This window comes from Loxodonta africana, chromosome 13, assembly GCF_030014295.1.
Source record: "Loxodonta africana isolate mLoxAfr1 chromosome 13, mLoxAfr1.hap2, whole genome shotgun sequence".
NCBI classification, from domain to species: Eukaryota; Metazoa; Chordata; class Mammalia; order Proboscidea; family Elephantidae; genus Loxodonta; species Loxodonta africana.
In genome coordinates this window covers 36,137,455-36,160,405 of record NC_087354.1, presented here as the reverse complement: position 1 = coordinate 36,160,405, position 22,951 = coordinate 36,137,455, and the positions used below count along the sequence as shown (strand labels likewise).

The 22,951-nt window shown below is 37.2% G+C and overlaps 1 protein-coding gene across 4 annotated transcripts in view; it reads left to right on the top strand.

The window, feature by feature from the left end:
* Positions 1 to 22,505, top strand: part of ZFAND6 (zinc finger AN1-type containing 6) — a 76,882-nt gene extending 54,377 nt beyond the window's left edge. For 3 of the 4 annotated variants that reach the window (XM_064267205.1, XM_064267206.1, XM_064267207.1), the window contains 6 exons: positions 5,140 to 5,310; positions 7,198 to 7,306; positions 8,202 to 8,302; positions 15,663 to 15,707; positions 18,636 to 18,749; positions 21,572 to 22,505. In XM_064267205.1, the coding sequence (XP_064123275.1) occupies positions 5,157 to 5,310; positions 7,198 to 7,306; positions 8,202 to 8,302; positions 15,663 to 15,707; positions 18,636 to 18,749; positions 21,572 to 21,720 (672 nt within the window). In that variant the 5' untranslated portion in view covers positions 5,140 to 5,156 and the 3' untranslated portion in view covers positions 21,721 to 22,505. Of the gene's footprint in view, positions 1 to 5,139; positions 5,311 to 7,197; positions 7,307 to 8,201; positions 8,303 to 15,662; positions 15,708 to 18,635; positions 18,750 to 21,571 lie in introns of those variants that run through there. The other variant, XM_064267204.1, reaches the window with a different exon arrangement.
* The last annotated feature ends 446 nt before the right edge of the window (positions 22,506 to 22,951 follow it).

Genomic DNA, 22,951 nt, shown 5'->3' with positions numbered 1-22,951 from the left:
CTCAATAAATATTAAGTATTGTTTGGAGGCTTAGAGAGGATCATGGTTGTGGTTTTGATTATGAATGTTATTAAGGGTCAGAATTCACATTTTATGAATTCTCTCCAATCCGTGGACCATACCAATCAATTTTTCTGTATTCTCACTCTTCACCTCCTTGGATTTGTAGCTTTATAAATTCCACAGTACAGCAGTTAAGGAATTGTTCTGCCTTCTCGTTCCCTTCTCTTATCTCATTTTCTCCCTGAGCATTTGAGTGCCAGACTGATGTACCCTGCAAATCGTGTACCTACCCAAAAGGTGCAGTAGCAGTGGGAAGCAGGTCTTCTAGCTTCTCCAAAGCTACTCCATGCATGTCACCACACCCAGAGGTAAACTAAGATATCCTTTTGTGGTTTATGATCTTTCTGAATCTTATGTAAAGGTACATTTTGTAGCCTAAAGATTAGTAAATAAAGGGTTGTTGTTGTTGTTCTTAAGTAACCTGTGAAATCCTTTGTGCTTTTTATCTGCTAGAGATGATAATTTTTCACAAGAAAGCTCTTGACTATGAAAATCATTGTTCATTTATTTTTGTGCAGGGCAGTTTGACTTTGGGAAATTGCTAGTGTTACATGTTTTGAATTTTAGCCTTGTTCTTCTAAAGCAGGTATTAAAAAAACTAGGTATTAAGTGTAGTATAAAAGATTGGTGGTCATATTTTGCTTTTTACCTATGACCATTTACTTGAGTTTTTAATAGAAATAGGATATTTACTATCTCTCTTGGATACTTGTGATTTCTTAGCCATATACTAAACAATGTATCAGTGTCAGAGGGGAAATTTCCTTTAATTTTTATGTTAGTATCATTAATAGCAGTACAGCATATTTGGTGGCTTAAAACCAAAACCAAACCCGTTGCCCATCAAGTTGATTCTGACTCATAGCGACCCTATATGACAGAGTAGAACTGCCCTGTAGTAGAGTTTCCAGGGAGTGCCTGGTGGATTCGAACTACTGATCTTTTGGTTAGCAGCCGTAGCACTTAACCACTACGCCACCAAGGCTTCCGTTGGTAGCTTAGATCAGTGTTTATCTTTTTTTCATTATTGCTCCCCTAAGAAGCCTTTTTAGATTTTTTTTCTAATTGGCCCCCCATCTCTTTAAAATTTTAATTCCACAAATATACTGTGTATCTGTTTATGTATTGCATGTATATCTGTGCTTTATACATAAAAAGTTTTTTTCTGCCCCTTCCCCCAAGAATCTCTATTTGCCTTTTGCAGACAATATCACCTGCATGGAGAATCCATGGTTTACAGCCATTGATTCTCAAACTTTTTAGTCTCAGGACCTTTACAGTCTTTAAAATTATTGAGGACTCTGTAGAACTTTTGTTTATGTGGGTTATATCTAACAGTATTTATATTAGAAATTAAAACTGAGAAATTTTTAAAAATATTTGTTTATTTATTTAAAAATACTTTACAAAAAATCACCACCACCCCCCAAATGGTTTAGTGAGATGAGTGGCAGGCATTGTTGCCATTTTTGCATATCTCTTTATGGTTTGGCTTCATAGAACATAGCAAAATTCTCATATCTGCCTCTGCATTCAATTTGTTACAGTGTTGTAAATTCTGGGTCACACAGATAGATAGCTGAAACAGGAGAAGTATTCTCACAACCTTTTCAGATAATAGGGGGTATTCTCCTTTGGTACTGCACCAAAACTTGACAATTGGTAGTTTGTTTGTTTTTTTTAATTGAACTTTAGATGAAGGTTTACAGAGCAAATTCATTTCTCATTAAACAGTTAATACACGATATTGTTTTGTGACATTGGCTGCCAACCCCACGACGTATCAATACTCTCCACTTCTCCACCTTGATTTTCCCGTTACCAGCTTTCCGGTCCCCTCCTGCCTCCTCGTCCGTGCCCCTGGGCTGGTGTGTCCATTTAGTGTTGTTTTATGGGCCCGTCTAATCTTTGGCTGAAGGGTATACCTCAGGAGTGACTTCATTACTGAGTTAAAAGGTTGTCTGGAGACCATACTCTTGGGGTTTCTCCAGTCTCTGTCAGGTCAGTAAGTCTAGTCTTTTTTTGTGAGTTAGAATTTTATTCTACATTTTTCTGTAGCTCTGTTCGGAACCCTCTATTGTGATCCCTGTTAGAGTAGTTGGTGGTGGTAGCGGGGCACCATCTAGGTGTGCTGGACTCAGTCTGGTGGCAGCTGTGGTAGTTGTGGTCCATTAGTCATTTGGACTAATCTTTCTTTTGTGTCTTTGGTTTTTTTTATTCTCCCTTGCTCCAGATGGTGTGGGACCAGTGGAGTATCTTAGATGGCCACTCACAAGCTTTTAAGACCCCAGATGCTACTCAAAGTAGGATGTAGAACATTTTCTTTATAAACTAAGTTATGCCAGTTGAGCTAGATGTCCCTCCAGACCATGGTCCCCAGCCCTCAGTCCAGGAACTCAGTCCCTCAGGACAATTGGTAGTTTCTTAAAGGGATAGTTGCAATGTGGAATCCCAAACCATGTAAAAGACTTTTTGTCCTTTGTTATTTTAAAATTTGTTGTTTCCTTTCACTTTGAATGAATCTCTTGTTCATGAAAAATTTTGTACCGTCATAGCTTGCTCACCTGGAAACTACTTGTTCACTGATTTATGCTGATCTTGCGAATGTTGGTATAGTATCAGGTAATCCAGATTGGAGACACTTGTTGAAACTTTTTTCAACTCGAATGCTTGAGTTCTGTCCTTGGCAGTAAATACTATTACAGTGAAACCTGTGAAAGCCAGAACTAGCCGGATCTGTCTTCTTTTTCCGGGTCTCACAAGGTTTTGGCCTTTGACAGGGTGCTTACTAGCATTCTCTATTAAGAAACCTACCTCGTTTTAGTTTTGAGTTTTCCTTCTCTGACAGGTTTCTGCCTTACACAGTTTCCGGCTTTCACAGGTTTTACTGTAGTTGTTTTCCTTGAAATGATAGGCTGACTTCATTTTTCAGGAAAATGTCTGCCATATACCCAAGTCTGAATAACCAGAATTTGTCAGTTTTTTTCAAATAAAAATTGTGTTCCTTGAAGAAAGCAACTATTTCAACTCTCAACTTGAACAGTTGCACAAATACTTTTTAAAGAAAATCATCATAAAGCAAGAATGCTTTTATGTATACTTTCTAGTTTATCATGAAGAATGTTAAGAAGACATGTACTCTGGGTCAAGATTTAATCAAATGAACGGTTTTTACTCTGAGGATGAGGTGATGAAAAATACAGTAATGGCTAGTACAGTTTGGTGGCACTATCTTGATCTGACTCCTTGATATAGTGCCAATAGTTTACCTGTCTTTGCTTTTACATTATCAGTGTAAATGTCAACGTGGCAGATAACTAGTGTTATCATGAAAATAGCTTTGACCTTCCCAGGGATCCACAGACCACTGATTGCGAGCATGGACTCTGGAGCCAGACTACCTGGGTTGAATCGCAGCTCCATCCATGCTGCTGACCTTGAACAATTAACCTGATAATCAAAACCAGAAAAAGACCCTATGAAATAAAACTACAGACCGACATCCCTTAGGAACATGAGTGGAAAAATCCTGAACAAATGCAGGATGCCAAATTGTATTCCTAGGCTAAAGAAAAAATGCTTTCTAAAGCAGCAGTGTTAGCATTTTTTAAAGGCAAATGCTAACCCTGCTGCTTTGTTAAAACTCCCCCAATAAACTGTCTTTTCACATAGTTTTGGTGAGGTAAAAATCTGGTAACAGTAACAGTGAATGCTTCCCTTCAGTGTTTAACAATTCAAGGAAATTTCCATATCAAAACAACATTTCCTCTTTTCATTAGTCTCATTCTTCATGATCTTTGTGCATAAACTCATCTGTACATACACATACACTCATTTTGGAGTAACCTTTAGGGGGTTTTGTTTTCTTTTTTAAATAAGAAGAAAAGCCTGTTATTACCTTCTGTCATGTTATTCATGCGCTCTGTGGGGGAAAATGGAATGTAGGGCTCTTCCATCTAAAGTTGATGATTGCCGTCATACTGGTTCCTCAGTCACAGCATCACTTTACTGGTTGACTTGACTTCTCTGGCTACCTAGTTTTGTGTTGTATTTTTAAATACTTAAACAATGTATTTTTTTTTTTTCCAATTAAACGGCATTATCTGTATTTTAAGAAAACCCAAAAAGTACAGAAAGGCATGAATCTGAAAAAATCACCGTTAGCTTTGCCACCCTTTGATACTTTCTTTCCTATCCTTTGTAATGATTGATAGATGCTCCTTTTGTCCTAACTAGCGACATATTTTATATACTTTTCATTCATTATCAGCATTTTACTCCTTTATCAAAAAGTATTCTAAAATAGTTCTAATGCCTGCATACGAAATATGTACTATGCTTTAAAAAAATCTGTTTTCCCAGTGTTGGACATAGAGGTTATTTTCAATTTGTCAACATTATAAATATGCTGTAAAAGCACATTTTGTATATTATTCTTTGTTCTTTTTCTGATTATACCCTAGAATAAGACCCTTAGAGGAGAGTGATTGGTTCAGAGGGCAATCTTTTACAAGGCTCTTGAGATGAATTTCTAAATTGCTTTCCAGAAAAGTTATACCAGTTTCTCATTTTACTAGTCTTCTACCCAGTTCTTCATATCCTCACCAGCACGGATATTATGTTAAATGGTTTTTTAAGAAATAAATTACTTAAGGTAATGCTTGAACTTGGAGCAAAAGTTTAAATGCTTAGAAATTAAGTAGTGCAATATATAGTGAAACTTAAAATGTGTATTTCTCTTTAGGAGGCTCCAAACTTAACTAGACTTAAAAGGATTTTCTAAAACATTCTGGTGGTACAGTCTTCAGAACAGATACCTTTCTCTAGAGTTCTTTATTCTTTCTGACTCAGCACAGATCTGCTTGTTTAGAGTTGGTATGAGATGAAAGTTCAGTGTGTGTTCTTTTGATCCTAAGTTTTTCTCTCTTAGCCCTACCCTTAGTTCTTGGGACAGCTATATAGAGTGGTTTAGGGGAAGTATATGTGGGGTTTTCCTTTATTATATAAAGCAGATTTGGATAATGTATGATTACAGTTTTGTGTCTGAATTCTTTGCTAATTCTGTATAAATTTCAGGTGTGCAACAGAGGAACATGGCTCAAGAAACTAATCACAGCCAAGTGCCTATGCTTTGTTCCACTGGCTGCGGATTTTATGGAAATCCTCGTACAAATGGCATGTGTTCCGTATGCTATAAAGAACATCTTCAAAGGCAGAATAGTAGTAATGGTAGAATAAGCCCACCTGGTAAGTAAGTCGGTTAAGACACTGTACTGAAATGTACTTGGTTAGTAGACTGGTGCTTCTTAATACATTTTCCTCCTCATATTGTACCTATAAACCCACCCATCGAGTGCCGTCCAGTCGATTCCAACTCATAGCGACCCTATTAGCTCTCGTTGAGGGCTAGGTTATGAGTATTGTACTTATAGTACCACATTTATATCTGTAAAATTTCTCATTATATATTGTGATTATCAGCAGTGGGGAGACAGGGACAAGAGTACCTTTGCCTATGGAAAGTACCTACACCCCTCACTTATTGACACAGTTAGGTTCCAAAGACCAAGTCGTTAGGTGAAAATCGGCGTTATGCAAAAATGGAGCATGATCACATGAGATCACAAAATTTAGGATGACTGCATCATTAGATAACTGCCAAATTACATCACTACATAAGCACCAAACTACTGACAATCATGGCCCAGCCAAGTTGACACATAACCTTAACCATCACAGCCAGCGTTACACTTCAGCATTCGTTACTGCTAGACATACGACATTAAGGCGCAAAATAGATAATTTTTTTACTATTGTTGTAAATGTGAAATGTCGGATAACGAGATAGTTGATAGGTGAGGAGTAGGTATACTATAAATCCTTTCCATAGTCTTTTCTTTTTACTGTGCTGCAGAACTCTTTTCACCTGATTAAAATAGACAAACCTCAAATACATATATAGCTGTCTTGTAAAGTAAGATACCGAGGGCTATAAGACGACCTTGGTTCTTTTCTTTAGGAGACTTGCAGCCAGGGTAGTTGCGGAACAAAAGAGTGGATTATAGATAGCCACAGCTAACTTTAGAGAAAGCCCTACTCCATTTGGAAGGAAGGAGTCTAGTGGGGTGACTCAAAGTAAGGATATTCAACCCAGTTCATTTGGGTTCTTCGTGCCTTTTGAATCAAAGGCTTTTCTTAGAATTGAGGTGGGCTTTTGTTTCCATGAAGGAGCCCTAGTGGTGTATTGGTTAGGCTCTCGACTGCTAATCAGATGGTCAGCGGTTCAAACCCACTAGCCACTCCATGGGAGAAAGATGTCACAGCCTACTTCTGTAAAGATTACAGTTTTGGAAACCCTATGGGGCAGTTCTGCTCTGTGCTGTAGGGTCTCTATGAGTCAGACTTGATGGCAACGGGTTTTTTGTTTCAGTAGTTGTGGAAGAAGGATCACGAGGATTTTGAGTATAAGATTTGCAAAAGGAAAATGTCAGAAGTATTCATCTAAGTTCTTTTGTAGGTTAATGGTTGAGTGTATAGATTTTTGTGGTTAATGGAAGTATAGACTGTTATTAGTTCATTTAAAATTTTGTATGAGGTCTTGTTTCATTTTCAAGCCAGAAACTAGAACTATTTCATTGAAATGTCTCCAAATTTTAGTATTCCTTTTTTCAAATGAATACAAATAGTTGTTCTTTAATTAAATGGCCATCTGCATTTCTGCTATATGAAGTACAGGGAAAATGATATAACCTAATGTGCTAAGCACAGATATTAATTCTGAATCTATGTCCACTTCTAAATTATTTTTTGTTTTAAATATCTCACTTGTACGCTAGTTCTCGGAAGGTGTTGGTGAGTTAACGTTTTGGGTTTGGGTGATACTCAGTAGTGAGAAGTAGGAGTTAAGTTTATAAATTATATACAGTTTATACATGGTTCCCTTCCTCATTAATAGTCACATTTTTTATTGGCAAACTCTTGAAATTTTTTTAAAAATAATGAAACCAGCATTATATAGTAAGTAAAACAAAACCTGTATACTGTATTTTTGGAAAATCTATCTTGATTTTTTAGATAAGGTCTTAGACTGCCCAGAGTACGGAATCGCTAATATGAAGTGTGGTACTCTTACAGCAACTTCTGTCAGTAGTCTGTCTGAGTCTTTACCAGTTCAGTGCACAGATGGCAGTGTCCCAGAAGCCCAGTCATCATTAGACTTTACGTCTTCATCTATGCAGCCAAGGTAAGCTGTAGTCTCTGAACTGTAATTGGAAAGCTAATGAAAAATAAAGGATATTTTCACATTTGATGAGTTCTATTAAGGAAAACTATAGTAATGCCACTTGCGGAGCAGTTTTTTCTATCTGATTTTTACTGACTGGTTAAAAAGGGTTTTTATTGTTTTTATTAAGGGCAGTTTGTCTGTTATGTCAGATTTCCTTTTCAGACTTCTTTTCCCTCATTTTTCCTCATCATATATTCTGACCTGCCCCCGAAGTCCTTTTGAAGCATGTTAAGTTAGTTCTTAAAATTTTAATCTTATTCTGCAATTATTAGTACTTTGTATTAAAAAATACAATTTTATCACAGGTTCTGTTAAATACTGTGATGTTGTAACCATGTTGGTTTGTATCATAGTACATTTTTTTCTTTTTAATTTTGAAGTTATATCATTAAAAAGCCTGAAAGTGTAGAAATATTTGTTTTGTTTTTATTATCTTAGTAAGCAAATACCAAGTTTCTATTCTGTGGGGTTTTTTGTTTCCCCCCTCTTCTGCCCCCCCCCAATTCATGATAGTAGATGTTCAATTCCACTACCAGTATATCATTTAAAACTTTGTCTTGAGATTCCTTAAGCATGTCTTCATCGTGCTGGTTTTCATTTAATGAATTCACGTGGTACTTGAAATACCAAAAGCACACACTATTGCTTTGTTTCTAAAGCAGTAGACTTTTGATCCAAATTGGTCTCTAGTTTCAAAGCTTTATGGTTATGCTTAAGTTATTAAAAAAATACCTGTTTATTCTTGTCTTAATGGTCTGTTTAGATATGTTGAACTCTTCTTATATAGTATCGCTTTAGTTAGTATTCACTTGTGGAGATCATCTTTTAAATCTAAATATTTTTGGTTTTCTAGCCCTGTATCAAATCAGTCCCTTTTATCAGAATCTGTAGCATCTTCCCAAGTGGACAGCACATCTCTGGACAAAGCAGCACCTGAAACAGAAGATCTCCAAGGTTTGTATATGAACTAGCGTGTATTTTGTCATCTGTCCCAACGTTTGAGTATTTTAGGCCATGTACTTTTTTTAAAGGCATATTTTTGTGTTTATTTTCTTTATGAAGAGAGTATTTTATATCCTGAAGAATTTAATTGACTGAAATGTTGAGAGCCATTTCCTACTTACATACATATCATCAGCATCAAACATAGAAAATTCAAAATGTGTTTGAGAAATATAATTAAATGAACAGGTAGTGGTGGTATACTATTCTGTCTTGTTATTTTGGCCAGTTTAATCCAAAAACTATTTTGTCTCCAGGCAAAGTGGGACTGCTGATTTGAAGGAAATCTGTTTCTCCTGTTTTTTTACTTAAATTGTCGGAGACACTGTAACTTGGCTGGCAGTCACTCCACTTGCCCGTTCTGTGACTTAGAGTGTAATAGTCCCATTCAGTTACTTAGATTCATAGCACGGTACCTCATGTTCTTACCTGTAATTTTTTTTTTTTTAGTTTATTTATTGTGCTTTAAGTGAAAGTTTACAAATAAGTCAGTCTCTTATACAAAAAGTTATATACACCTTACTGTGTACTCCTAGCTGCTCTCCCACCAGTGAGACAGCACACGCCTCCTCTCCACCCTGTATGCCCCATGTCCATTCAACCAGCTCCTGGCCCCGTCTTCCTTCTCATCTCGCTTTCAGACAGGAGTTGCCCACATAGTCTCAGGTGTTTACTTGAGTCAAGAAGCTCCTCACCAGTATCATTACCTATATTATAGTCCAGTCCAGTCCCTGTCTGGAGAGCTGGCTTCGGGAATGGTTCCAATCTTGTTGCCCATGCTTTTTATGTCCCCATTGTATGGATCAAAGTGGTGGTAAGCTTTCTTAGTGGGCAGAGACAGTGCAGAGGACACCATTCAGGAGGCTGTTAAATAACCTATGTTTAATCAGTTATAGTCTGCCAGTATGTGGAAACTGTGTATTAACAGAAGAGGAATACTTTGGAAAACAAGCCCCCAAGGATAAGCAATATGTCATTCTGTCTGTGGCACGGTTTAAAGAGAGAAGATACCCTGACCAGTGAAACCTCCCATTGTGCATGGTGTTTACATGCTGGCAGTAGATACATCAGACAGTTTTAGCTTAAATTTGTTTAATTTTTAATTTAGCCAAACTAGCTAACACCGTTTGTTCTGATTTCAGATTCAACAAGTGCCTGGCATAATTTGCCTATTTCTGTAGGTAACATAATATTCTAGTCCACCTAGCATATTATCATAAATTTATAAATACTAAAGTGAGTAATTTTTTTTTTTTTTTTAATAGAAAAGCTTAAGGAAGGGCAGAAACAGAAGATGTCACAAAATTTAGATATTCATTGGGCATAGGAAATGAGAACTCAAGGGTGATGCTAAAGCTTTCAGTTTTATGATACAAGTAGTCCCTGACTTGTGATGTATTTGAGTTATGACACACCACACTTAATGACTATCCGCTTTTAGGGTGTGCGTGTACTTTTTTTTTTTTTTTAGCGTTAGTAATATGGAGAACATGCAGTGTTGCAGCACGTAATTAGCTGATATTATTCTCAGATGTAATGTTTCCAACACCCAAAGACAAAGATTGGATTTATAAAGATACTGACAATAAAAGGCAACTCGACGGCACTGGGGGAAATAATGAAAACTAAACTAAAAAAGTATTCAGCGTACGTCAGAACTAACTTATAATGGAGTAGTTGTTGGAGTGGAATCCTGTTGTAAGTCAGGAACTACCTGTAGTGGCAGTGTGGTTAGACAAAATTTTAGATGTTAAAAAAAAAAGAAAAAAAACCAAACCCATTGCCATTGAGGCAATTCCAACCCGTAGCAGCCCTATAGGACAGAGTAGAACTGCTCCACAGGGTTTCCAAGGCTGTGCATCTTTACAGAAGCCAACTGCCACATCCTTATCCCATGGACCGCCGGTGGGCTTTAACTGCCAACCTTTTGGTTAGCAGCCGAGCATTTTTAACCACTGCGTCACCAGGGCTTCTTCATTTTAGATACAGTGGGTTATAAGTGATCAAATTTCAAAGGGAGAGGGCTCAGTTGGAGGTTGTAGATAGGATAGTAAGCGTTTAAATGTGTGGAGTGGTCAGGATTATGCCTGAGGTTTGGAAGTCTATGACATAGGTTAAAAAATGAGAGGTTAAAAACAAGAGGAGCAACAAGGGGCCGGCAAAGTTGCAGAGGAATTAGTTATCTAGATTCTGGTTAGTTTTTTTTTTTTTTTTTTAATTATTAGATGAAGGTTTACAGAACAAACCAGTTTCTCATCAAACAGTACATGCATTGTGGTATGACATTGGCTAACAAGCCCCCTACATGTCAACACTCTCCCTTCTCAACCCTCGTTTCCTTATTACCGGCTTTCCTGTTCCCTCCTGCCTTCCAGTCCCTGTCCCATGGCTGGTGTGCCCCTTTAGTCTTGTTTTATTGCATGTTCAATCTTTGGCCGAAAGGTGAACCTCCGGAGTGGCCTCATTACTGAGCTGAAAGGGCCATACTCTTGGGGTTTTTCCAGTCTGTGTCAGGCTAGGAAGTTGGGTCTTTGTTTTTGGGTTAGAATTTTGTTCTACATTTTTCTCCAGCTCTGTCTAGGACCCTCTGTTGTGGTCCTTGTCAGAGCAGTCAGTGGTGGTAGCCAGGCACCATCTAGTTGTACTAGCTCAGCCTGTTGGAGGCTGTGGTAGATGTGGTCCGTTAGTCCTTTGGACCAGTCTTTCCCTTATATGTTTAGTTTTCTTCATTCTTCCTTGCTCCCAAAGGGGTGAGGCCAGTGGTGTATCCTAGATGGCCACTTACAGGCTTTTAAGACCCCAGACCTACTTACCAAAGTAGAATGTAGAACATTTTATAACCTTTCTTCTGGCCAGTTGAGCTAGATGTTCCCTGATACCATAGTTCCCACAGCTCTCAGCCCAGCAATTTGATGCCTCAGGAAGTTTGAATGTGTCTGTGGAGCTAACTGGTTAGTTTTTTTGGTCACAGTGCCAAAAGAGAGTATCTATAGGCGGAGGTTGCTTAGCAGTGTTGAGAGATAAGTTAGGAGGAATGAAAACAGTCTCTTAATTATGAAAATGTTTTTGTCTTGGGAAATAAGTTTTAGAATGTTGACAGTGGAAAAAAAGTATAAAGATGAAGGATACAGTATCAGTTGTTTTACAGTGAACATGGTAGGTTGGTGAACTATCATAATACGAAGTACTTTTGTACCATTTATGGTACACGGAAAACAATATAGTCCTCTCTTAGCCCTGAGTACATGGATGCAAAAGGTGGTCATGAGACCATTTTGGAAGAATTTACAGAAGGTTTTAAAAATTTATAGACTCCGTTTCCATGTATAGTTTGAACTACTTTTAGATTAAATAAGTATTAACTTTTAAAGGCCTGGGAAAAAAAGCATTCATAATTTCAGCTTAGTAGTCTTTGAAAACCAGTTATAAGTTTCATTTGAATTTGAGAGTATTAGTTTTCAATGTGTAAAATCTCTAACAGCTTTAGTTTAAAAAAAAGTTTTAGCTTACACTGTTGAATATAGAATGTGTTCTTCATTTATTGCACATACACACACACATGCTTATGATTTCCCTGTTGGACAGGCACAAACACAGAATTTCTTTTTAAATTTATTTAATAGAAGGATGAAAAGAGACATAAAGAGAAAAAGTCTCTTGACTCAAGTCATGTGGTCGTTTGTGCTGGAACTGAAACCGAGTCATCTGACTCTAGGCTAGTATTCTTTCCATTAGACAGTTGGATAGGGTCATGGATGTGTGTGTTCCTAATGCCACGTCCAGCTCACCTCAGATCCTGGGATAAGTTCAGCTGGTTTGGTGAGCTAGCCAGGTATCTCTTTTCTTCTATTATCACTGCATGTACATCCCTCAGAGGACATTTATTTAGCTAGAAAGACCATCCCAAATGGAAGCATGTATATGAGCAGTATCTGTGTACCTAAACCAGAATTTCCTAACATTTTTATTGGAATTTTCAGGATAGTGTCCCTGAAGTAGCCTTTTTTTCTCTGTAGGTATTCTGCTTATAATTAAGATATGCTGCCACCAGGTGGGTGGTACTGCTTTCATTTTGACCTCATGACTCTGAAGAATGTTTCTCTAGTTAGCTGAGAATTTAACGGATTGCTGCTGCGTGGTTCTCATTTAATTATGCTTTTTAATTTAAAAAATAGCAGTAGCTCACACAGTGTCACTTAGGAATGTAATTCAGGTTTCTAGTTTAGAAAAGCTAGCTTAAAAAAAAAAAACTTTAAAGCATTTTGGTGTACTCTAATATTTTTTTAATATATATATTTGCCCGCTTTATTGAACAATATGCTTAACTTTGATTAACCTCTTAGTACCCCAGATCTTGAGTCATAGCAAAAAGAGTGTGGAATTTTGATTCAGAGGTTCTGCATTCATACAGCAGATGTGTAAGTACTTGATACTCCCACTTAACTTCCCTTAGCCTTCATTACTTTTGAAGGAGACTAATAATCATGTCTGTCTTTATATAGGGTATGAAAAGTCAGTGAGATAATGAAGGTGAGATGAGTTTTGTAAACTGCAAAGAATATGCTTATTCTTTATAATGATTTTGGAGTTACAGGAGGCTTAGAATAAGAATTGTGAAGCTATTCTCAGAACATTATTTCTCTCCAGTAGCAGAGAGAAATAATTTCTGAGGTAGTAAGCTCTCCCTCAGCAAAGCATTCTAACAAAGCTGAGGTGTTGTCAGGGACAGTGTAGAGGGGATCACTGCACTGGGTGCAGGTTGAACTGAAATTTTCAGGCTCTTTAAACTCTGAGGGTTCCTGACTTCATATAAAGCCAAATTGTCAAACTAGTGATTCAGAGCAATCAGAGGGATGCAGTCTCCTTGGACTAATTTAAGAAAGCTGTGTGGATTAAAAGTCAGAGATTTCGTCTGGCTTTGAAGAATGGAAAATAGGCTAATGAGAATAGCCAAAACAATCTTGAAAAAAAAAGAACAAAGGGAATTCACAATTTCTAATTTCAAAATTTACTAGAAGCTATAGTAATCAAGATTTTGTGGTACTAGCTTAAGAATAGGCATATAGATGAATGAAATAGAATTGAGAGTCCAAAAATAAATCCTTACATTTATGGGGAATTGATTTTCAACAATGGTGCTAATACCATTGAATGGGGAAAGAATCGTCTTTTCAACAAATGATGCTGGGACAGCCTCTCAGATTCCCATGCAGAAGTGGATCCCTACCTCAGACCATACACAAAAACTAATTCAACACGGATCGAAGATCTAAAAGTAAGTGTTAAAACTATACTCTTAGAAGAAAATGTAGGGGTAAATTTTCACAAATTGAATTAGGCAGTGGTTTCTTAGCTATTATCTGACACCTAAAGCATAAGCACCTAGGGAAAAAATAGATGAGTAGAACTGCATCAGAATTAAAAATTTTTTGCTTCGAAGGACACTATCGATAGAGTGAAAAGATAACCTACAGAATGGGAGAAACTACTTGCAAATTCATATCCGATAAGGATCTAGTATCCAGAATATATAAAGAACTCTTACAGCTCAATAATAAAAAGACAACCCAGTGGCCAAAGGATTTGAATAGATATATCTCCTCACCAATAAGCAAATGAAAAGATGTTCAACATCATTAACCATCAGGGAACTGCAAATCAAAACTGTAAGGTACCACTTTGTAGCCATTAGGATGGCAGTAATCAATAACAACAAGGGCTGGCAGAGATGTGGACAAATTGGGACCTCATATGTTGCTGGTGGGAATGAAAAACTTGGAAAAACAGTTTGGCAGTTCCTCAAAAAGCTAAACAGAGTTACCATATGACCTTGCAATTCTTCTTCTAGGTATGTATCCAAGAGAATTGAAGGCATGTGTTTTCACAAAAACTTGTACAAAAATGCTTGTAGCAGCATCATTCATAATAACTAAAAAGTGGAAATAATCCAGAGGTCCATTAACTAATGAATGGATAAACAAAATGTGGTATGTCCATGTGATGGAATAATATTCAGCCAGATAAAGGAATGAAATACTGATACATGCTGCAACATGAATGAATCCTGGAAACATTATTCTAAGTGAAAGAAGCAGGGTACAAAAAGTCCCATGATTCTGTTTATATGAAATATCCACAATAGGCATATCCATAGAGACAAAGTAGATGAGTGTTTGCCAAGGGCTGAGGAGGATGGGGGACTAGGGGTTTCTTTTGGGGGGAATGAAAATGTCCTGAAATTCGTGGTGAAGGGTGAATTTTATGGTATGTGAATTATATCTAAGAAAAGAAAAGAAAAAAATAGGCATGGGAAAGTGAACAGGGATTTTCCTGGAAGAGAAATTGTGAGAGCAAAAACATTCAGGCAGGAAAACATGAAATTTGGGAAATAGAAGATCAGTTGTTGGAGCTGCCTGGTTCAGGCAAGTGTGTGTTGGAACTAAAGCTGGAAAGGCTACTTGGAACCAGATAATGAAAATTACTGTGTTTGGATCCAGTTGATAGATAGGAGAGAGAACCAGTTTGAAGATTTTCTTTTTAAGATGATACAAAGTTGGGTTTTAGGAATGAATGTAACAGCTTTTGCCCCCGGATAGTTAATAGAAATATCTCCTCTATGGAGCTGCTCTGTCCAATAAAAAGTAAAAGAATTTTTGTATTGGTCACATTTTAAAATGACAATATTTTGATATATTAATTACATTATTAATTTAATGAAATATATTTATTAAAATTAATTTTACCTGTTTCTTTTTACTTTTTAATGTGTCTACTAGAAAATACCAAATTACATATGTGACTCATGTTTCTATTGGACACTGCTACTACAGAGGGCTCTTTTTCTCTTGAGCATTTAAAATATTCTTGTACAGAATTTTTGAACTAGGAATAACTTAAAGATCATTTGATCCGATTCCTCATTTTGCATATAAGAAAATAAGGTCCAGAGAGCAGAAATGAATTTTATCTCAGCCTTCACTGTAAAAGTATACATTCATTCAATAAGTATCTATTGAGCACCTGCTCTTTGTGGACACTGGATGTATACTAGTGAACAGAAATAGTCCCTGACCTCAAAATGCTTTGACTCTTTGAGGGAAGGGGTATATATATTACATAGATACTGTGTCTAACTGCTGAGACCAAGCAGGTACATACTAAGATGATGTTTGGGGTTTGCCTATGAATGTTACCTTCAGTTTTATTTTTCTTCATGTATATAAATATGCCTCCAAACACATAGTGCTAAATAGTTGCATACTTACTGTTATATTTGTGCACTTTTTTCTTTTTTTTTTTTTTTTCCTTACAGGACCCAGAGCAGAGGGCCTTGTTCCTCTTGAATGTGATCCTCCATGTGGGTAGTTAAACTAATTTTAACCTGTCCGGTGCTTTTCGAAGTATCTTAACAGTAATGGCCAGTAGACTGTCTCATTGGGATTCCCATAAAAATTAAGTTAGCGAGTGCTGTACAGCTTGTATCACAGCCTTTATGCTATCCCACAGGCTTCCCAAATAGTCCATTAGGACCAATGGATGCAACGTAGCAGTCACCTATCTCTGTTTTCAATTCTCATTTCAGAATATGAAAAACTACCTCGTTCTAAGCCAACTGACTTATATGTTTCAGGCCCAGTAAGATTATGGTCCTTTGGCCTTTAGTCCACTGTGTGGCCCTTTTTAAAAAACCAAATTAACTTTCTATAACTGGGATTTAATAGGGCGTGCTTTGATCTGAGATTTCATCTATAAACTGAGGAAATGGGGATAATACCTGTGAATCATTGACTTTTACAGAGCTATCTATCATCTTGCCATAATTCATTTGGTGAATGTTTAAATTAAGGCTGTCACCCACTAGTTTTAGATAAGCTGGATTTACCTGCTTCTCATGGGTATATAATTAATATTCATTGGTTCCAAATTTGAGCCCTAGTTTATCAGCTTTTAGATTATCTGCTGATCCTTACCTTTAGAGATTGTGTGTTTACATTTTAAAAAGAGACCATTTTGCCTTACACAGATCCTTAGGGTTATTATCGTGAATTGTCTTTGTTGAAATATGCAGTAGGATTTGAACGCATAGCAGAAAGGGGCTGGGGATAAAACACAGAGCTTATATTCTAGAAATATTTATTGAAAAGAAAAGGGTTTATTTGTGTTCTCATTCAAAAAATAAAATGTTTATATTTGTAGAACTATCTGCCTTCTAGCCTCAGCATGCCTGAGTAGTCATACTATGGAGTCTTTTGATAGTACATATTTACTTGTTAGTTTGTAGTATTTTGCCATTCATCATATTTTATTAACATATGAGATCATGTGTTAACATAAGCAACTTAGCCTCCATTACATAAAATGTTTGAGTATTTACTATGTGTAGTTCACTGTGCCAGGTACTGGAGATTGAAACAGGGAGTAAGATACCACTCTTCTTCTCAGTGGGCTTACAGTGTAGTTGGGGCAACAAGGCATGTAAATAAAATAGGTAAGTAGCTCGGTTAATTCAATTCAGCAGATATTTATTGAGTGTCTGCTATGTGGTAGCAGGCAGTGGTATAGAAACTGTTAATAGGGCTGAAAAGGACAGGCTCCTGCCCACAAAGAATTCACAGTTAAGTCAGAGTAAGTCAAACAGGGAAGTATACAGTGTATAAAGTACTCTTGGGACACATAGTTAGGATTTCCCATCCCAAGGTTTGGGGGTGAGGGGAATAGTGTGAGAATTGATGATATAAGCTTAAACAAGAAGACACATTACACTGGAGTTAGCCAGATAAAGAGAGGGATGAGAGAAGCACATGGAAAGAGTATTCCATGTAGAAAGGAAAACTTGTACAAAAGCCCAGAGGTGAGAGACCGTTTGATGTGTTCAGGGAAAATTCAGGTAGCATGGCTGAAACATAGAATGTCATTGAGGAATGGTGAGAGATGAGGCTGGAGAAAGAAAGATAATCATGAGGGTCCTCTGGGCTTTATCCTGGGGCTAGTGGGGAGCCATCAAAAATTTTTAAACAATGGAGAAGACATCATTAAATTTTCACTGATGATGGGATGCAATGTGTGACGGGTCACATGTGAAGTGCTCAGTACTGGTAGAGACTATTAAGAGTCTTGGAGCCCTGGGGGCATAATGGGTAAGAGCTCAGCTTGGCTGCTAACCAAGAGATTGGCAGTTCAAATCTACCAGCTGCTCTTTAGAAACCCAACGGGGCAGTTCTTCTCTCTCCTTTAGGGTCGCTATGAGTTGGAATCGGCCTGATGGCAACGAGTTTGGTTTTTTAGTTTCAGGTATTAAGAGTCTTAAGGGTAATTAGAGTAAGAAGCTGTAGAGGACTGAGGGAAGACTTCTTGGAAGAAGGGGTTTTTGAGCCAGCCCTTAAAGAAGGAGGAACTAGATCAATAAAGGAGAGAAGGGAAGTCCTTTTGAACAGGTTATAAAAGGTGTAAGCAAAGGTGCGTGACATATTCCCAGTGTAGAGTGGGTCAGCAGTGGGTTCCTGAGGAAAGCCTAGCTGGTGATAAACTCGGAGAGGTTAAGAACTTGATTGATGGCAAGCCACTGACTGTTTTGGTGCAAGATATGATGCCTGCAAGGTCTGGTGACAGCAGTAGGAGAGCCAGGCTAGTGACAGGAGGGGACACACTACTTCGGGACAGTAATTTGACCTGAATCTTGGTGCAGCCGGCCTTGGTTTCAGCACTAAAAATACATCAATTTATCTTATACGTAACATCTTAAACCTTTTATGTGAAACATTCTGAGAACTTTAAACATACTTAGTACTCTATGGATTCTTGATTTCACCTTTGTTTTCTTGTTCTCTGAGAAACCTACATAGTTCTGACCCTGGACAATATTTAGAAGTATGCATATGGCCACTTTTTTGCACACTCCCTTAGAATACTCAACTAGTATTTGTGTGTGTGTGTACCTTTTATTGATTTAATACATAATTATTAGGAAAATTAGAAAATACAGTTAAACCAAAAGAAATTAGTCTAGAAAATCCACTGCTTAGAGCCACTATTAGCATGTCAGTATATATTCTCTTAGATTATTTTCTGCATGTGTATACATAAATATAGTTTATAAAAAGGGGGCCATATTATCTAAACTACTTTGTAATTTAATGTGATCATCTTTCCATGCTATTAAATGAGTAATTCCTCACATGTCCTCTGAATAACAAGGATCAGTGGGGATGAGGTAGGGGCCAAGAATCACCCAGATATTAAAATCTTACTGAATAGTTAAATTTTACCACCTTCCTGTTTTTGTCAGCTTCAGTACCAGATACCGCACAGCAGCCATCCGAAGAGCAAAACAAGTCACTTGAGAAACCAAAACAAAAAAAGAATCGCTGTTTCATGTGCAGGAAGAAAGTGGGACTTACTGGTAAGGACTCAAATCAAATGGTTTAAAATTAGGATTATATTTTACAGTAATGCATCCTTTACTGTCACTGACTTCAATTAAAATAGTTTTTGTACCCATGAGAGAGAATATTGTGGGCACTTCAATTTCTGTGTTTTCTTAAAGAAATAAAAACAGCTTGAATTATATGTCTTAAAGTGAAATGAGTAACCTTTCTTTTAAAAACTCATTTCATCTGAGTTTGAGAATATTAGATAAGTAAGGTCACCCTACCAGGTGCTATGAGGGTACAAAGGAATGGCTCCTGCCTTCAAGGAGCCAGAAATTAGGTATGAGAGAGAATATTTTAAGGTACAAGGAAAGCTATGAAGTAGTTACTGTACGTAGAATAGTGCTAATTTTACATTATAATTCTGTAATTATATGGTTGTGAAGAGTCAGTGAGCTAATGCATTTTAAGGATTAGCCCAGGGCTGCCACATAATATCAGTGCGTGTTGGCTATTATAAAATAGCTGCCAGATGGCAGTGTTGTTAGGAGAGGAAGAAAAAAATATATTGGGAAGTATTTAGTAAAGAAAGATTATTAAGTATTAATGGAATTCTAGGAACAGAGTTAAAAGGAAGGGGCTACGGAGTTACGTAAAAGGAAGGGGAGTATCTTGAAGGTAGAATGTTTCAGCAGCGTCTTGAGTGACGGGTAGGACTTACAACTGATAGAAATAGTATTCAGGCAGAAGGAATAACATGAATAAAAATTTAAAGAAAGGAGAAAATAGGGCACGTTCAGGGACTACGGATGGGGCATTTAGCTGCAGTACAGAGTGTGTGAAGAAGGTGGTTGTGTGCTGCAGTCAGTCAGGAAACAAGAGATAAGGCTAATGAAGAGTACTGTGGTTAATTGGTGAGCGCAGTTGCAGCTGTAGATGAAAAAAACACACACAGTTGCCATCGAGCCTATCCTGACTCATGGTGACCCTGTGTGTGTCAGAGTAGAACTGTGCTCCACAGGGTTTTCAGTGGCTAATTTTTCAGAAGTAGATTGCTAGGCCTTTCTTCCAAGATGCCTCTGGGTACTGGCAACCTTTTGAGGCAGACCAGCAGCTCAAACCTCCCACCTTTCGGTTAGCAGCCGAGTGTGTTAAATTTGTACCACTTAGGGATACTGCAGCTGTAGATGTTGGTGGTGGTTGTTAGGTGCTGTCGAGTTGGTTCTGGCTCATAGCGACCCTATGTATAACAGAACAAAACGCTGCCCAGTCTTGCGCCATCCTCACAATTGTTGTCACGCTTGAGCCCATTGCTGCAGTCACTGTGTCAGTCCATCTCATTGAGGGTCTTCCTCCTTTTCACTGATCCTCTACCAAGCATGATGTCCTTCTCCAGGGACCGGTCCCTCCTGACAACATGTAGATAGCCATAGATAGCTACCTTGTACTGAGTGTTTACTTTGCCAGGCATTATACTGAATACTTCGCATAAAAATTTGACTTATGGGCATTGAAGAGAAAATACGATTTTGAGTAGAACTATGCTTTAGGAAGATTATTCTGGCTCAGGAATGGATTGGACATGAGGAGAGAAAGGAGTTAGAGTGGCTGCAACACTGGGCTCAAGCATAGCAATGATTGTGTGGATGGTGCAGGTCCTGGCAGTGTTTCGTTCTGTTGTACTCAGAACTGATGCGACAGCACCTGACAGCACCAGCAGCAACATATAAAGATGTTTAAAACTGTCCCAGACTGTAACCCAAACTTTGGCGAATTTGTTTAATTAAAGAATACAAACATGAGCAAATAAGAATTTTTTTAAATAGCCATATTTAGTATCAAATATAGTCTCATAACCTCTTGGAATTCACAATTAGAAGGCTGAGACCTAATCCTCTTCATATCGTCCAACTCGTCTGTCTAATTTTATTAGTGTTATTATTGGCTTCATTTCTTTATTCATTATTAAGAAGTTATAGAATATATTTTGAAGTTATTGAATATGTTTACCACATTTAAAAAATGTGGTACAGGAAGTTGACACCAGACGTCATTGTTTTGAAATACTGGTTTCTAGGCTGCATTTTCCAACATTTCCACCCTTCCATAGAAACCTAATTTTGGAAGAGCAGGACTTGTTTTACACAGAAACTATCTACACTCATTATGTATCTCTCTTGGCTTCAACTCTTTGGACATTTCCCCAAAATAAGTAGCATTTATTGTGTGCTTACTGTATGTGAAGCACTTAATACAGTACTCATTTTAATCCTTCCAGCTATACAGTTGCGGAATCCAAGGCACAGAGAGGCTAAGTAATTTGCCTTCATTAGTAAGTGAATTCAAACTTAGGCAACCTGCCTCTAAGTCCTGTGCTCTGCTATTAACTCAGCCAAAGTAGAATTCGCATCTCCATTGGGGGCTGGCAAAGGAAAGCTAATATGGGCAAAGTGTTATTTTTTCACAGTTCTTGCACAGATTTTATTTGGTCTTAATTACATTTTATGTTTTCTGATAGTATGCTTTTTTTCACATTGTGATATTTGGATTTGAAAAATATTTTGCGTTTTCAGTTTAACAACCCTGTTTTTGATAAGAAGTAATTATGGCCATGTCACAGGTGAAGAAGTGAGCTCAGAAAAAAAGATGTGGTTAAAGACCTACCTTTATAGATACGAATGAGAAATGAAGCTACCAGCTAGTGAATTTTGAGAACATTACTAGGTCGTGAGGCTGTTTGTTAGCTTAGAGTGATTCTTTAGGTTGCTCCCCTAAGTACGTGATTTTGTTTAACTTTAATTATGCTAATTACACCTTCCATGCAACTCACATATGTATATTAATCCACTTTCAGGGTTTGAATGCCGGTGTGGAAATGTTTACTGTGGTGTACACCGTTACTCAGATGTGCACAATTGCTCTTACAATTACAAAGCTGATGCTGCTGAGAAAATCAGAAAAGAAAACCCAGTAGTTGTTGGTGAAAAGATCCAGAAGATTTGAACTCCTGCTGGAATACAAAATCCTTTGACCATCTGCAAACTAAAAATTGACTTGAGCTTTTTTTCCTAGTCATTGGGAATGTAGAGCAATGTATCTTGCATAGACCTTTAATCATGCATGTCATCAGAAGAATAGATTTTTCTTTTTGTTTTGAAAATGACTCTGAACTTTTATTTCCATTGCAGTTTCTGTGGCTAAAAAGACTTAAGTAAACTTTACAAGTATTATCCTTTTAAGATCATTTTAATTTTAGTTGAGTGCAGAGGGCTTTTTATAACAAACGTGGAGAAATTTTGGAGGGCTGTGATTTTTTCAGTATTAAACATGCATGCGTTAATCTTGCAGTTTATTTTCTCATTGTGTATGTATATATAGCTTTTCTCTGCAGCACGATTTCTCTTTTGATAATGCCCCTTAGGGCACAACTAGTTATCAGTAACTGAATGTATCTTAATCATTATGGCTGCTTCTGTTTTTTCATTAACAAAGGTTATACATATGTTAGCATATAGTTTCTTTGCACCCACTATTTATGTCTGAATCATTTGTCACAAGAAAGTGTGTGCTGATGAGATTCTAAGTTTGTGTGGTTTAATTTTTTTTTTTTTTTTTTTTTTTTTGAGCAAGGGAAGGAAAAGCTGTTTGCATTTCATTGCTGACTGCAGGTTTCTTTCAGAATACGTTCATCAGTCTACGTGTATACAGTATGAAGAATGATCTGAAGTAATTGTGCTGTATTTATGTTTATCCACCAGTCTTTGATTAAATAAAAAGGAAAACCAGAATACTCCTTGTATGATTTTTTTGTTTGTTTTCCCAGTGATTCTTTTTGGGTAGTTTGTTTTAACTTTTAGTCTTTTAGTTTTGTACTTGCCTAATTTTGTGAGAGTACTACTATTCACTGTCTGTCTCATTTCTGTTTATGACTAATGATGATAAAAGGTAGTCTTATGTTCCTGTAAATTGAAGATGTCAGCATTTTGTCAAAGCCAAGAACTTCTTTCTGCCATCTTTTCTAGCCCTTGTCTGAATCCCTGTTCTATACTCTGCCACACTGAATTAGCGTCTAGTAGAAGCTTTTTTTTCCCCCTCTTGATTAGAGCAACTGAAAGTGCATAATTGAAACAGGCATTTGGAGAACTGTAGAGTAGAAAGACCCTTAAGAGATCATTTTGTCTTGAGGTTTTCAAATGTACCCAGCAGCCAACCCTTTCTAAACATGATAAATTAT